General features: G+C 37.5%; 1 protein-coding gene across 1 annotated transcript; it reads right to left on the minus strand.

Annotated features, from left to right (window-relative positions):
- Nucleotides 1-901: 901 nt before the first annotated feature.
- On the minus strand, nucleotides 902-8,873 carry LOC104417037 (ABC transporter G family member 40). Its single transcript, XM_039300512.1, is given in 25 exon segments — nucleotides 902-1,498; nucleotides 1,606-1,860; nucleotides 1,963-1,973; nucleotides 1,976-2,133; nucleotides 2,210-2,300; nucleotides 2,303-2,436; nucleotides 2,531-2,664; nucleotides 2,750-2,833; nucleotides 2,927-3,217; nucleotides 3,367-3,699; nucleotides 3,828-3,951; nucleotides 4,085-4,208; nucleotides 4,287-4,449; nucleotides 4,543-4,646; nucleotides 4,713-4,873; nucleotides 4,965-5,281; nucleotides 5,365-5,646; nucleotides 5,750-6,051; nucleotides 6,122-6,212; nucleotides 6,294-6,347; nucleotides 6,555-6,899; nucleotides 6,997-7,081; nucleotides 7,384-7,472; nucleotides 8,084-8,204; nucleotides 8,487-8,873. Coding segments are annotated over 25 exon segments (4,503 nt in total). The 5' UTR covers nucleotides 8,816-8,873; the 3' UTR covers nucleotides 902-1,177.
- Nucleotides 8,874-16,944: the final 8,071 nt, after the last annotated feature.

Below are 16,944 nucleotides of genomic sequence, written 5' to 3' on the forward strand. Positions count from 1 at the left end.
GAAATGATGCCTAGCAACGCCAGAAGACCGCCGAACAGAGAGTAGGCCGTGCTATATGCCGAGATAAAAACTAGAACGCATGATTAATTGAGTTGAATGTGTCGGATTATGGGACAAAATTGTGTGGCACGATATGTGATGTGTTATAACAATTTGGCCTTATAATTAGGACTCTGTGCTTGTTTGAATTTCAAGTGTGGCATTCCAATTAATTGAGTTTGATTGCTGCTCATGCTTTCATGTTGTCTGTGATATGAACTGTATTGACCTGTAGGGTGGATATGTGTGATTGTGTGGTTAGGACACCTCTAAGCGTATTACCCTCTTAATCGGGGTTTAGAACGTGAACTTCCCGGGGTTTAGAGCGTGAACTTGAGATTTATATCTCACCTCGTCATGAGCTCATTTCTTTTCAGGTCGTAGAGTGGAGGATCTAGAACCAAGTTGAGAGGATCCAAGGTGTAGGTCAAATAGGACAACCTCTTTTTGATAACTAGTCTTTTGAAGTTTTTGTTATAGACTTTTGTACATAACTTAGTGTGTTTATAAAAACATGTTTTATTTGTAAATCTATTATCCTACTTTTCCATCCCGAGATGGTTACTATCAGAGATTTATTATTCTCGCTTCTACATGTGCAATAAAATGAAAGGGTTTGCGATTCATCCTAGGAAGTCGCAAAATTTTATCGACAGCCGAGGGATGGGCATGCACTCAAGGATCAAAGCGTGATAGGTCATGCGGCGACAAGCGGCGGTCAGTGATCCATGAGTAAGAAGTAAAAACGAATAAATACAAAAATTTATAAATTGTACCAAACGCATTTCTATTTTTTTCTATTTCAATAATATAAAATTTTGTATAGTTACCAAATACATTATTTTACTCCTAAAAGAATTATTTCTGAAAAGAAATAGTTCCCTCGAATAAAAACGTTGCCATGCGCACCCTAAATGAACATACAAAATTTCTTGGGCCTAAGTGGAGGCCCAACAATACATATGCTTGAAGCATCTGTAGACCATGTACACAGATGGAAGACAATATTGCATAAGAAGGTTTGTTTGCTGCAGCATGATTCCCAATTTAATCGGTCTCCCAGGAAAGATCCATATGACCGAAAAAGATGTAGAGAGTTGCTAGAAAAGCAAAAAAATACATATACTTGCTATAGTAATTAGATATCATTTTCTAATAGAGAAACACATTTGTTTTGCCGATCGAGGTGATACTGAAGTCTACCGCCTCTGAAATTCAGTATCTTGATGGAAATGGCGAAAACGAATGCGAAAAGCATTGTGAATCCTATCATCGCCGCGGCAATTGCGCCCAAAAAATCGTGTCGATAACCGAAGTAATCTCTCATGTAATCTTCCACTGTGTCCCCAGTGTCTTCAAGCGTATTTGTCAAATCGCCGAATTGAGAGACCACCAATCCATATAAAGTCCAAGAAACGGGGCACACCCACTAGTACCATCTCCACCAGATAGGTATCCTCTGTTTAAAAAGTAGTCATGAGGATGTTCACAAATAAGGCATCACACTTGATGTTGAAAACAAAATTAGCATAAACATGAAAATCAATAGGTTGCTATAGAACTTACAGTCCTTGGCACGACGAAACCGGAAAAGAGGTTCCATAGGGCATAGAATGCAAAAGAGATGATGGAAGCGATGTGGTGGTTTGGGGTCATGCCCACGGCCATCATACCATAGTATGTGAAATACAACAATGTGAAGAACATGAAGAATAGATACCAGAAAAATTTTGCAACGGTCCATTTGAATCCAATCATTGCATAAACTATGATACCATATGATATAGCTTGCACGAGGATATAAGGGACTTCAATTAGAACCTAGAAAATAAAGATGAATCTCATAAGCATCTTTCTAGTATTGATTCATACATAACACCATTTAGAATAAGTGTACCAGAAATCATTTGGAAGCAATTTTACCTGTGCTAATGATATGGTAGGGCCGAGTACATCCCTGCAGCTCGCTCTCTATAGAAAACCGTTCTCTCCACTGCAACAACTGGTTGCACAGAAGCTGCATTTTGGACCCCAAGGAAGATAACAGCCGCATACATAGATCCCATCGCATTCATCAAATCTTGACTCCGGGTCCTGCGAACTTAACATTCAGAAACACACAACTTCGAGAATGAATGAGGCAGATATTGACACTCTAGGCAGAACTTACGTTTTAGAGCCGAGGTCCCAAAACATAGTCCCAAACGTTAAGGCAATGAAGATGGTGAAGAGGAACCGAACAGCCGTGTACGGCGGATTCGCCAGTAAGACCAATGTTGCTTCCATAAGCAAGCCATCAATTGGGTGAAAGTTGACTGAGAATACTTAGTCGGGAAATAGAGGTCCTTAGAATTTGGAGGAGGTATGCTCAACTCTTCAATCAAAGCCTTGTTTCTCCTGAAAATCACAAAAAAAAAGTGTTTTCCCATCGACATCTTACAGGTTAATGGCAAGACTTAAAGATGGACCTTAATATATACGATGAACCCACCTGTACAAATCTGAGTTCTTGTATAGATCAGAAAAATCGACACCTAAAGCCAGTTCTTGTGCTGGGCTTGTAACTTCGAGCATCCAAGTTGCTGGATTATAGCCATCTTTGATTTTACTAACTCCTTGGATTCCCTTCATTTTGAAGATACCATGGTGATTCATGTAGGGAAAGAAAAGTACAATTGAAGCCATATTATATGAGTGAAACATTCTGTACCTCAAAATACTCTATTAGATGAGAAGAATGACGACCCAGAGGGCCGACATATATCTCCTGTCCCCCTCGCTTCATTAAGAAAAGCTGCAGAGCAAGTGAAAATGCAATATCTTCTAAGTTTAAATGTGCTACAAACATACTTTTCGTATTTTGAATGCGTTGACTGACATAACTCACCTCATCGAAAGCTTCAAATATATCAATGCTTGGTTGGTGAATTGTGCATACGACTGTTCTCCCTGTGTCCACTGTATTCCTAACTGTTCTCATGACAATAGCAGCAGCTCTTGCATCAAGCCCTGAGGTAGGTTCGTCCATGAAAATGATGGAGGGGTTTGCGACTAGTTCAACTGCAATGGTCAGCCTTTTGCGTTGCTCGATGGATAGACCATCCACACCAGGCAAACCAACCAAGGCCTGTCTCAGCGGATTTAGCTCCACAAGTTCCATAACTTCCTCAACAAACAGCTACAACATTTTTGTCCCTTATAAGTGATTTGAATTAAATTGATCCTCAATTAAACTACAGAGCCAACAAAGCAGCAAGCACTTCCACAATTTGTTTTAAGTTAAGAAGGCAATCCTGGTAGAAATATATTGTGGTATTAGAAGCAAACCTTTCTGGTTTGGTCGTCCACGCCAGGAGGCAAACGCAGCCATGCCGAGTAAATTAAGGACTCATAGACAGTAACATGAGGTGAATGGATATCGTTTTGTTCACAATATCCAGAAATCCGAGCAAATGTATCTTGATTCTTTGGATACCCAGAAATTGTTATGTTGCCCTTGATGTATCCTCCGGTTTTTCTCCCAGCCAACACATCCATTAGAGTAGTTTTACCAGCACCGCTAACGCCCATTAGAGCAGTAAGAACGCCTGGCCTAAAAGAACCACTTGCACCTTTCAAGAGCAGCAATCTATCCTCAGGAGCACCTTGATTCGTCATTTCCTAACAAGATAACAGCAAACACTTAATCATACTTTGGATGAACATTTGAGCTTTAATACTTATGATTTATTATGATGATATATCAATGAAGTATTATCTTCAAATTTTTCATAACTTCAGATAATTACCCGTGGCATATCAACTGAATAAGTTATTTCATCGAAAGTAATTGAGTGCGGCTCAAATGGGAGCACCATTCCTCTTTTCGTATTGGCGGCAACAGCTGTCTCAGGCTTGGGCTTGATGACCTCCCTACAAGACCCAATAGAAAAGATAGGCAAAGAAGTAACATGAACCCCTAATGGACCAAAGCCTTTTGTTCACCCCTTTCAGGTCTTAACTACTGCTAAATCATAGAAAATGAAAAGATATTGACTACTAGGACTTCATACCAGATCCATTTCTCAGACTAGAGCCTCGAGATTGCAACTGAATTGATCCTTCTATTCTATCAACGTTCTTGTTGCCCTCAGGATTATCTGATTTTACTGAGTGGGATTTGCCAAAGGCTGCATTCACATGAAGCTTGAGTTGGCAAGCTCTTGTTGATAGAAACTTCAACAAGAAGAAAAGCAAAAAGCACTTACGATTAAGAAGAGCGAGAGCCACCGAAAACCCAAAGTTGAAGAGGATGATGAACCCAAACAATGCCCCAAGTCCTATCCAATACCAATATGCTTCAGTAAAGAACCCACGAGACTTCAAAACTTGAATTCCTAGGGGTTCGTTTGTACTTGAATTTGGGGGAATCTATCATAAGGAATAACACGAGGAATTAGTCAATTAGAGATTTATATCTACGAAAGGTCATAATATTGGCATTAAGCATTTACAAGACTTTACCTTATTCCAATTCGATCCTAAAAATTCATTGACGACTATGGCATTCTGCCCATACATTAAAGGAGATGTCCAATATCCCCATATCCACCATTTCTTTACGTCCTCTACAATTCAATGAAATCAAGATTAGTACTTAAGAAAAAGAAGCTGAACTCTAGTATTCGTAGTACCTCGGGAAAGAACAACTCCGCCCAATGCAAAGAGTACGAGCATAACAAATGACCCGAATGTATTGGCAACGATCAAGTTTCTCCCAAGTGCCGCGGTCAATCGAAACAATCCAGAGGCCATCTGACTAATGGCCGCAAGCAAAAGATACTGCTTGAACAACCTACAACACAATATAAACAGTAGAATGTCTCAATCAAAACAACGAGATTAGAGTTTCCATCTTACCACTGAAGAATAATCACAGTTCTTACCTTCCAACATTTGGATCATATCCAGTGACGTAGTAGGTGATGAACACCCAAGCTGCAACCTCCACAAATGTGATAGGGATTTTTAGAATCCAGGATGGTAGAGCATATGCCCATGCTGGATAGAAGAGGAGGTCTCTTTGCTTGTAGAAAATTGGGAGCTTGGCTATAGTCATTGAAAGCTCTGCCATTCCATTGAACATGATCATCATCACGGTGAAGAACGTGGCACCGATGTAAATTCCTCCATCAGTTACAGTATCCCGATGCATCTTAGTCCGTAAGAATAGGGTCATCGAAACAAACGCCATAAATATGAGCTAATAAACAAGTCACGTCAGTTTAAGTATATCAGACAACTCATGGCTAAAACGAACTGAAAGAGCATGAAGTAGGTATTTACCTGAGAGACCTTGAAGATGTAGACAAATGAGTTCCTTTTCATAAGCAAGTATTCTCTTAAAATGCAAGCTTTAAGCAAATCCTTCATTCCAACACCAAATCTTTTGGTAGTCAAAGCGGCTGGGTGGTTCTTGCTCTTATCAAATGGAGTGGAAAGTTCATCCCCGAGCTTTCTTCCCACATGAAATGACTGGAATGCCTCTGCAAATTCCCGAACCGTGACAAAAGTGTAAGGCTCATCTTTGCGTACCCAATACTGATGCTGATCTTTTCTTGATGTTACCTATCGAAAGGTAAAAAGAAACGTTATTGCAAGACACATCCTATAGAGAGTATCTTTCATCTCACAAAAGTTGTTGAAATAAAATCTTCATATTTTTACATACTTCCTGCAAGAAATCAGCAACACCCTTCCTCATAGGGCATTTGAATCCCATGGATTCAAAGAAATCTAGGACGAGTTCACGTGGGCCCTGGTACACAATTTGACCATCAGATAGGAGAATAATGTTGTCAAACAGATCATAAGTCTCCGGAGCTGGTTGGAGGAGAGAGATAACCGCCGTTCCATCAAGAATGTGTATAAATTGTTTCAGGGAGTTGACAATTTGGTATGTTATCGAGCTATCGAGCCCAGTTGATATCTCATCCATCAAAAATACCTCGGCAGGCCCCACCAGCATCTCACCTAGAAATTATAGGTCAAGAGAATTGAACATTTTCATCTACTAAAAGTTTGATATGCTTCTAGTTCTAACCTGTGGTCACACGCTTCCGTTGTCCTCCGGAAATACCCCTCAACATTTCATCTCCGACCATCGCATCAGCACATATTTCCAACCCTAAAATCTGTGGAGAAAACATGTGCATTAAAGTTTTGCTACCTACCAAGTGCCTGCATGATTTTGTGGTAATTTTTGTCATAGTTACCTTAAGGATATAATCAGTGACGACATTAGCCTCTTGACCTTTTGTTACTGCTGCCTGTGGAATTAGACCCATTGCATTAGAAAAACTAGACACCCCGGTTGGTCTAAGAATTAAAAAACATAAATAAAAAAAAAATGCTTGCTGGAGTCCAACTCAAAATCATTACTTCATCGTCAGTTTCTTCTTATGGATTACTTAATTCATCTCCTTTCTTTAATTGAAAAGATGAAAAACAACTCCAACCTCTCCTTGTTTAATTACCTTCATGAAGATATCGATATCAGGATCTGGTTTTAGATTTTCCGCTTTCTCTCTTCTTGACAACTCTGACAACAGATCTGCAGATGCCGCCAAAGGAATCAGCATTTTTTATTCGAAAAAGAAAAATTGTCCAAGTCAAACTCAAATATGACATCATAAAATAGGAAAGTATCAAATTTGCTAACCGTATCGTGATCCAACTCCCTGACATCTTGCAGAGAAGGCCAGAGTTTCTCTAACAGTCATTTCTCCTATGTGAAGATCGTGTTGACTTATGTAAGCCGCAGTTCTTTCAAGCACAAACTCATTCATGACATGTCCATTGTAAGTTACCCTTCCTGTCGTCTGAGGAAGAATCTTCTCTCTTTCAGTATAATTGGATGATATTTTGATGTATAACAAAAGGAGGGCTTAAATTTGATGAAAGTTGATTTTCGTTAACCTTTAGTTCAGGATCAAGCTTGCCGGCCAAAGCTAACAAGAGCGTGGTCTTTCCTGAACTAGGTGGACCTAGAAGCAAAGTCATCCTGCAAAATTGTCCACCCAAATGAGAAGAAACTTGCCAAAAAATAAAAGTAAAGCTAATTTTCCACCATTGTGATAAAGGAAAAAAGACAAATCCAATCAACATGTTGAAAACTTCTTTCCAACTAGAATGTGACCATTTCTAGCTGGGACCTTTGATTAATTACACGAAGTCTAATGCATTGAATACAACACCTAGCTTGGAGATGGAACCAAATCACTCATGTTGAAATAAAATTAAGTTCAGTTCAATTGAATTTGGAGGCTTGAAGAACTTATTTTTGAGTTGGTTTGATTTGCTCACCTGCCAGGTTTGATGATCCCACTGACATCTTGAAGGATGGTCAAGTGCTTCTTTCTACTAGGAAGTACGTGCAGAAAATTCAAGAAGCCCTTCGGGGGTAGAAAGAAACAAAAAGAAAAGTAAAGGTTAAATGAAGAAACCAATGAGAACATCCAATCAATTTATTGAATATCATTTTAGTCAAATGATCTTTATTACAAATTGTTTGACTCAATAGTATAGGACTTTGGATGTGTGGTCTATATTTTGCTGGGATCCCCCACTTCAATAGCTAGCTTCTAGGCTCTAATTCTCCTAAAGTCAATATCAATGGATACAAAAGCCATTTGTCATCTCTCCCAATTGCAATTGAGCGGCACGGGTGGTGACACAAGGATTGTAGTGTTTGCCCAAGACAAGCTAAAGGGCTAGTACAAAAGCTAACCCTTTCTGTGCACCGCCATCATGGAGCATGGTTGATCGTTATGATCCTAATTGCAAGAGACGGGGCTCAAATCTCACATATATGGTATGGGCTTTGATGCGTGGTTTATATGGTCTCGGGCTCTCTTCACACTTCAATGGATAGCTATCAAGGTGAGAGAGCCAAGGCCATAAAAATCACATATTGAAGTCCATATCGATGAATTAGGATCCTAACAAAAATGGAGCTGCCATTTTGGGTTTTATATTCCACATATTTAGGTGGTTGCTAGCTTACCTCCAGAATACTAGTGCAGAAATTAATGACGGTGGGCAAAGCTCTGCTTCCTTCATGAGCCTCTGCCTCCACATTCAAATGCTCGAATCTGACTTCAATTGTAGGAACATCAATTCCAACTCTGCAACCAGAGTCATCAAAAACCACAAATATTCAAGCCTAAATTAAATAATAAATTACCGCGAAAAAGACAAAACATGCATGAATCATGAAGGAACGATTCCCACCATTTTGGACGACAAAATTTTCAGGGGCATGATAAGGATTTCCCTTGGTAAAGATTTTTCTCGGGAATCAAACAGACTCCATGCCAAGAAACGTGGCAAATTTGGTAGACATTTTCCTTTTTACTCGGAAAACCCACAAACAGAGGTTCCAAAGACAGAGCAAACGGAGATCGTACCTGTCAATGCGGTTCCGGAGCTTCAGCAAGAAGCCCTCGTTGTCCTCCTCAGTGACCCTCAATAACCTCTCAAGCAACCCCTTCCTGTCATGAAAGCCCAGGTTCCAGATATCGATTTGGTTAGCACCGCCGCTGGCCGTCAGAATCCCTTTCTGGAGACGCTTGAAGGTGGGGAGTTTCTCGAGAGCAGCCCATCTCAGAGCTTCCTCGTCATCCTCATCGCGCGACGATCTCGACAAAACATCCGCCATCGATGCCTGGTTCCTCCACGAAGTGGAGCTGGTCGCGCGCAGGCTGTTGCCCGCTCTGTATATATCTCCTCCATCCATGGATGATGATGGTGTCTGCTAAAGCGCTGCTCTTGCTCTGTTTCAAAACACAAGAAGTGAAGAAGAAGAAGAAGAAGAAGAAGAAGAAGAAGAAGAAGAAGAAGAAGGGGGAGGTGACAGCGTTTCGTGTTCTGTTTAATGCTGATGTGCGCTTGTGTAATTACGTATGAAAATTGACTATTTTCATCGAGCTCGTAAGCAAGAGAGAGACGCTCTAGACACCGGCGTAAAAATGGAGTTTATATTGAGAGACTGAGCGAGTATTGGGCCCCAGTGGGGCGGCTTCTGGAATTTTTGACTCTGTAGATATTTTCCTGGGTTGGGAAAAAAGAAGCTAAAAATTCATTCTTCATTTCAATATTTACGCTTTTTTTTTTCAAGTGAACTTCTAGATTTTCTATTTATACAATTAAATCCTTTAATTTTCACAAATCTTCTAATCGAATCCTTGGACCGCCCAGTCTACCCAAGTCCAATGGACGTGGCCCTTGGACAACGTCTTAGCGCAACACGCATAAAAATTTTCAGGGTGGATGTCCATGTGAGAGTCTATATTGGCCAAAATTCATCCGTATTATACTCATGCTGCCTACATATGCTAAATTTTTCCACACACATCCACATGGAGATTCGCATTTTATCTGTATCACACACGTCAACTAAAATTAGTTGGGTTTTGTGTTAGATGGACTTGATTAAATTACTCGTGAAAGTATACGGATTTGAGTAGAATTTATAAGCAAGAGAAGAAACAAATCTTGACCATCCAATTGGTGCAACAATAAGTTATCAAAGAAGGAAGCAATTTTAATTACGAGGACCCCAATTCCAAAATGGAAACAGGCAAAAAAAAAAAAAAAAAAAAACACACACACATTGGCGGAGAATATGAAATATTCATTTCTTGGAAATTTAATTCCAAAATGACAAAAAAAAACTCATTTTTATTTTTCCTAAAAATGAGATTGGAAATGATTGACATATCAAATTATAGAAGTATTTAGTTTTGCTGGCATTGACATGACGTTATTGAGTTGTTTTAGGCTCCATTTGGTAAACGTTTATATTTCTCCCAAATTCTATATTTTTGTTCCCTAGAAAGAACAAAAATATAACTCCATTTGGTAATGTTAATTAATTTTTTTATTCCCCGAAATAGAAAAGTGGTTAGGGAATAGATTTGGAATAGAAACAAGAAATAAAAAAAATTAACTTCTTATTATCGGGAACAATTTCTAAAAATAAGTAATTTCTCTTTTCTTTTTTTTTTTTTCTTCTTTTCTTCTTCTTTGTCGGCCGCCAACCCCCGCTACGCTTGTTGCCACCCAACCACCATTGACTGCTAGTCCTCGCTGCTAGCCGGTGGGCTGACCGTTGCCGACCGACCCTAGTCGATAGTCACCAATTGTTGCTGCCAATCGTCGACCGCTACCGACTGCTCCCGTAAATCGTCAACCGTCGTCACCCGCTATTGACAGCCGCTATCACTTGCCATTGCTCACTGCCGATGACCACCACCACCACAACCAATTGACAGCGATGGTTGGTGGCAGTAGGCAGCGACAATGGTCAACATCAAGCGACAGTGGGTAGCAATGGGCGGCAACGGTAAGAAAGAATAAGAAAAAAATTAAAAGAAAATTTATATTACAAAAATATTTGTGAATCGTACCATACTTATTCTTATTTTTTTTATTTCGAAAATAGAAATTTTGTGTAGTTACCAAACACGTTCTTTTACTAATAAATTGTTTCGAAGAATAAAAATAAAAATAGACTATTTAAAAAATATATATTCTCCAAAATAGAAACATTATCAAATGGACCTTTAATGGCGCTAGTGGCTAGGGGGCTTCTTTGGACAATGGTGCCAAGTGTGGTGCATCGTCATCTGCAGATACATGAACACTTGAAATAGTCTTTGAATTACATCTTCGCATCCGATCCCTGTGGCAAATATCATTTTGGCGTCCTCTAATGTGTTCAACACTTTCAACAATTCAAGGCTGCCTTTGATTAGTGTCCACTGACAAAGTAGCGCAGAAAGGTCTTAGACACCTACAATGGTGTATTGATACATCTAGAAGCTCAAACTATTCTTACAACTAGTGGAACCATCTATTTTGTTATAGAAAATAATTTGGACCAGAGTAAGCACAACAAAGATCATATTTATATTCTATTGGTGATAAGAAAATTAAAATGAATGGTTGATTAGACTATTCTTGTTTTGCGAAAAATGAATAATTTAGAAAATATTTTCCTAAAAATAATTATTTTTATTGCTTAAAATAGCTAGTTAATGAAAAATATTTTCATCATCAACAATTATGTTACCTAAATATCATTGTGAATAATGAATTTTTTTTTAATATATTCATTTTGCAAGTGATATAGACGATCATTCTTTAAAAAATATTTTTAAAATTATTCATTTTTTTGGAAAGGTTTTTCGTGAATTAAACTGAGCCTTAACCGAATAAAATGGTATCGATGAGACTGAAAAATAGGATGAGTATGTAATAAAATTGAAATTAACAACTTAGTACAGGAGTTCTAAAATAACCATATTAAAGCCAATTTGCCTCGCTAAAGAAGCAAATTAGCCAGGGACAGCACACGTGGTGAGGAAGGTTCCATGGACGAGAGTGCCAATCAGTCATGCATGACGTCATCTGCAAATACAACAGCAACCCGAGGATCATGCCAGAATCGCCAAAGGTCCAGAAATAAAGTCTTGATCTGACTTTGAAGTTCCTGGCCTTTCCCCCTCAACATTTGAAACTGGACCAAGAACGGGAACACTCTTACGACCACGAATTTTCTTTTTTTGAACAGATACGACCACGAATTAAAATAACTCAAGCTGAAGGCAGTCGGCTTAGCTGTTAAGGATCGAACACTTTGTACCGATTATGCTTAGGTTTGATTCTCATTGTTAGCAGTCTCTCGTTAATAAGCTAAATGCAAGTCCAGTATAAGTCCTCAAACTAAGCCAACAACATGCCTTTATCTTGAAATGGAGTAATCTACTTTTAGGATAGTATTGCGGAAAATCCCAAACTTATATATTTATGATAAATTTATTTTCAAACTAATTTTTTGATCTCAAAAAAATCATAAATTGGTATATATGTGACAAATTTTCCCTCAAGTAATTTTTGTTAAATTTTTACCATCAAATTATTGAATTGGATGACACGTAACAGCTAACAAATATATCCATTTGAGGTTTATTAATCTAATTTAAAGAAAATTAATGGAAGGTAAATTTATCACAAATATATCAATTTGAAAATTTTGTGGTCAAGAATTTGTTTAGAGTAAATATGTCATATGTATACTAGTTTAGGATTTTTTTGTGATCAAAAAATTAATTTTGGATCAATTTGTCAAGAATGTATCAATTTAAGGATTTTAGTGATATTAACCCTCTCCCTTTCACCCAAACATTTTACTACAAAAAAAAAAAAAAAAAATTGGCTCAAAAGATAAGATGGTCCATTGACAAATAACCGATTTGGGCTACCGACCTGTCTGAATTCAATTAGGTTTCAATGGGTTTTTCAAGGCAAAATGGTCCATTGACAAATAAGTTATTAGACGGTGGCAAACTTAGACTTTTAGATTTAGGAAGTGCTTGGGCAAGAAAACGAAAGACTTACATGAAAATGACGAGTAAAATCAGAAATCAAGAAAATCAATGTGAAAGTTCAACAAAATACAGTTTGTCATAAATGAATTCGGCACTAAATACCCTTGGACCCACCTCTGCCCATGGAACTTAAGATGGATATGGGGTTCAATCGAACATGCGATCCATGTCTTATGAGTCATTCACTAAAGTACGATCACTATTTTAAAAACTTAAATTTACTTGAATAATTTTGGAACCCTCAAAAAGAAAATTGATCATAATAAAAAATTGTTCGCCAAACTCTAATTTAATATTTTTGAGACTATTAGATCTTAAAGTTATAAGGTTATGTTTGACAGTTAGGATAAAATTTATCTTATCTTATGTTTGAGCTTACTGAAGATAAGATAAAGTCTTAGATATAAGAGAGATATAATTTGAATAAAATTAACTCATGAGGAATAAATAAAGGTGGATAAGATTTATAATATCCATAATAAAAAATTTATTTTTCTAAAATAACAAACTTCTTGTATTAATAAAAATTAAAGTCATATTTCAATATGAATAATATTTGAGTTCTAATAACATGAATTCAAAATAAATAAAAAATAAATAAAATTATTTTTTAATTTAATCTTATTTTTATTTATTTATTCAATTTAATTCTGCCTTCTAATATAAATTAAATATATAATAATTTAATATATATTTATATTTATTACATATTTTAGGTATATTAGTAAAATTTATTATTTAATATAAATTTATTAGAGAATGATGGAAGGGAAAAATAAATTAACAAGAAAACAATTAAAAAAGAGAGGGAAAAAAAAAGCAAATAAAAATGAATTAGGTTAGAGTGTCGTGAGAAATTTTTACCATTTCTGTTTTTACAACTATTACATTCATTTACACTAATATGCCATTTATACCAAATAATATACATGATATGATATGAATATATATCTAAATTTTTATAGTGATTCACCAAGATAGGAAATAGCAAAATATCTAGATTTCATGTCCTATTCTATATAGTCTATTCCCGATTAAAAATCCAAACAATCAAATGTAGCCTAAGATGATTTGACAATTTTCAAGAATTGCAAATCTTTTGAAGCAATGATCATAGCAACGAATTTGAGGCTGTTGATTTTAGAACTAATTGTAACATATTGCATGTTTCAAGAGTCCTATGATGAACACTAATTAAATTATGGATGCCCCACTGCATTATTTAGCCTGAATTGCAATTTATTCCCAAATTGTAATCTAAAGGTATTGAGACAAATTCGGAGTCGGATAATTCATCCCCAGCAGCTCCTACACGCAACTATGAGAATAAATTGACAAAGAGCAGGAGTGTACTATTAAAATGGCACAACCAGTTTAACCACTAGAGATTTTTAGTTAGAATTTAATTCTCATGCTCAACAAATTTAGTGAACAAATGGGGAGATAATTCGAAAGTTCCTGCATTTTAAGTCATACCTCCAAAACCTAAGATTAAAGCCACAACACCATGTTTGACTCGTAATCAAGTCCCTACAAACTCTTGAGAGTTGACAAATTTTAAAAAAGCTTCCCAATTTCCGCCTACCAAGAAGAAAAATCGGGCTCAGGCTCAGACTTTGGACATGATCCCCACATATTTTATTTTCCTTCTTATCGAATTACCTGGCTCGTGTTCAGATTTTGTTGTTTGGTTTCTCTTTTCTTACTTTTTCATACGTCTTTGTATTCATAAGCATTAGATGTATAACCATAACCTATCGATAGTTTGATTTACCTTCTTTGTCTATTTGCTACTATACTGTCTTTTGAGTCTGTGGTTTATTTTGTATCACCGATTTTAGGAACTACAGTCTCATTTGTAGTCTCAATCTCTAATGTCTCTGAGGTCTACAAAGTCTCCACTTGAAGTTCCAACTCACTACTGATACCATGATTTTTTTGGTTTGCAAGTAGTACCTCAAGGCTCCTCTATCAAAGCATAGCTATCTTGACTAGAAAGCCGAGTGCTATAGCATTAGTGCAATACGATAAATAGCCTTTCACACCATATGCATAACTTAAAAATACGTACTTTTTCATCCTCGGCTTAAGCTTTCCATCACCTACATAAGCATATGTAGGACATTTAAATACTCGTAATTCAAAGTCTTCCACAGATAGCAGGTAATAAAGATCAACCAGTAAGGTAACAGGTCCACTACTTCGGCCAAAAATTTCTTGCCTAGTCTTACATGCGAAAACATGCACCAAACTCACTCAAGCTAAATTTTGGTTTGTTTATTTTGCAATTCCATTTGGATGTGGTATTCTAGGCACTGCATAATGTCTCATAACACCCCCTCCTTTCTCTCTCTTAATTTGTTTACTTGTTTGCTTCTTAATAAGTACCTTAAACTCTTAAATAGATTGAATATGTCAAATTTGTGCTTCAAGAAATATACTCATACATTCCTCCAATTGTCGTTAATGAATATCGGCATATATCGGGCACTTCCTTTTGAAAGAATCATAGATGGGCCCCAAATGTTTGGATGAATATATTCAATTGGAATTTTGGTCGAATGAATAAATATACTGAATATAACTTGGTGTTGAATCCAAAAAATGCAATACTTACATGAATCCAACTTTCTTATCTTCTAACCTTCAGCAACCCCCTCTCGCTCAACATCGTCAAATCCGCCTCGCTTGTGTGTCCCAATCGCATATGTCATAACCAAGTCAAGTCTAAGTTTGATTCACCTAATGAAACTGCAGTAGCTCTTGTCACAGTTTTTCATAGTAGATAATAGAGAGAATTCACTTAGGCGGTTGCTAGCTTACCTCTAGAATATTAGTGCAGAAAAATTAATGACGGTGGGCAAAGCTCTGCTTCCTTCACGAGCCTTTGACCCCACGTTCAAATGCTCAAATCTGACTTCAATGGTAGGAATATCAATTCAAACTCTGCAACCAGATTCACCAAAAACCACAATTATTCAAGCCTTAAATAAATAAATAAATAAATATATACATCTTGACTGTACCGGAAAAACTTTCTCGGGAAAAAGGCAAAACATGCACGAGTCATGAAGGAACGATTCCCACCATTCTGGACGACAAAATTTTCACTGGCATGATAAGGATTTTCCTTGGTAAAGATTTTTCTCGGGAATCAAACGGACTCCATGCCAAAAAACGTGGCAAATTTGGTAAACATTTTCCTTTTTACTCAGAAAACCCACAAACAGAGGCTCCAAAAACAGAGCAAACAGAGACCGTACCTGTCAACGCGGTTCCGGAGCTTCAGCAAGAAGCGCTCGTTGTCCTCCTCGGTGACCCTCACTAACCTCTCAAGCAATCTCTTCCAGTCTGAAAACCCCAGGTTCCAGATATCGATTTGGTTAGCACCGCCGCCGGCCGTCAGAATCCCTTTCTGGAGACGCTCGAATGTAGGGAGTTTCTCGAGAGCAGCCCATCTCAGAGCTTCCTCGTCATCCTCATCACGCGAAGACCTCGAGAACACATCCGCCATTGATGCATGGTTCCTCCACGTGGTGGAGCTGGTCGCACGTACGCTGTTGCCCGCTCTGTATATATCTCCTCCATCCATGGATGATATGGTGTCTGCTGAAGCGCTGCTCTTGCTCTGTTTTCAAAACACAAGAAGTGAAGAAGAAGAAGAAGAGGAGGAGGGACGTGACAACGTTTCGTGTTCTGTTTAATGCTGATGTGCGCTTGTGTAATTACGTATGAAAATTGGCTCTTTTCATCGAGCTCATAAGTAAGAGAGAGACGGAGACGACACAGGCGTGAAGATGGAGTTTAATAAGAGTCTGTGCGTGAATTAGGCCCCACGGGGTCGACATCTGAATTGTAGACTCTGTAGATATTTTCCTGGGTTGGGAAAAAAGAAGTTAAAAATTCATTCTTCATTTCAATATTTACACTTCTTTTAATTAAACTTCTATATTTTCTATTTGTCTAATTAAAACCTTTAATTTTCACAAACTTTCTGATCAAATCCTTCGACCGCCAAGTCTGCCCAAGTCCAATGGACGTGGCCCTTGGACGACGCCGTAGCGTAACATGCATAATTTTTTTTTTTTTCAGAGTAGACGTCCATGTGAGAGTCGATAGTGGCTCAAATTCATCCACATCATACTCGTGTTACCTACATTTGCTAAATTTTTCCACATACGTCCACAAAATCACAATTTGCATCATCCGATGGCCACAAAAAATGAAATTAGTTGGATTTGGTATCAAAAGGACTTAATATAAAATACCCGTGAAAGTAAAAGGTTTTGATTAGACAAATTGAAAATATGAGAATTTAATCAGAGAAAATGTAAGAGTGTAGAAAAGAAAATAAAAATCTTTTTTTTAAAGACAAAATAAATTGATTGGGATCTTAGGGACAATGATAATGGTATCTCCATGAATTTGTCCCCTAACACTACGTTTGGTCAACTCGAGATAGGACTAGATAAGA

Source organism: Eucalyptus grandis, chromosome 8 (assembly GCF_016545825.1).
Source record: "Eucalyptus grandis isolate ANBG69807.140 chromosome 8, ASM1654582v1, whole genome shotgun sequence".
Taxonomy (NCBI): domain Eukaryota; kingdom Viridiplantae; phylum Streptophyta; class Magnoliopsida; order Myrtales; family Myrtaceae; genus Eucalyptus; species Eucalyptus grandis.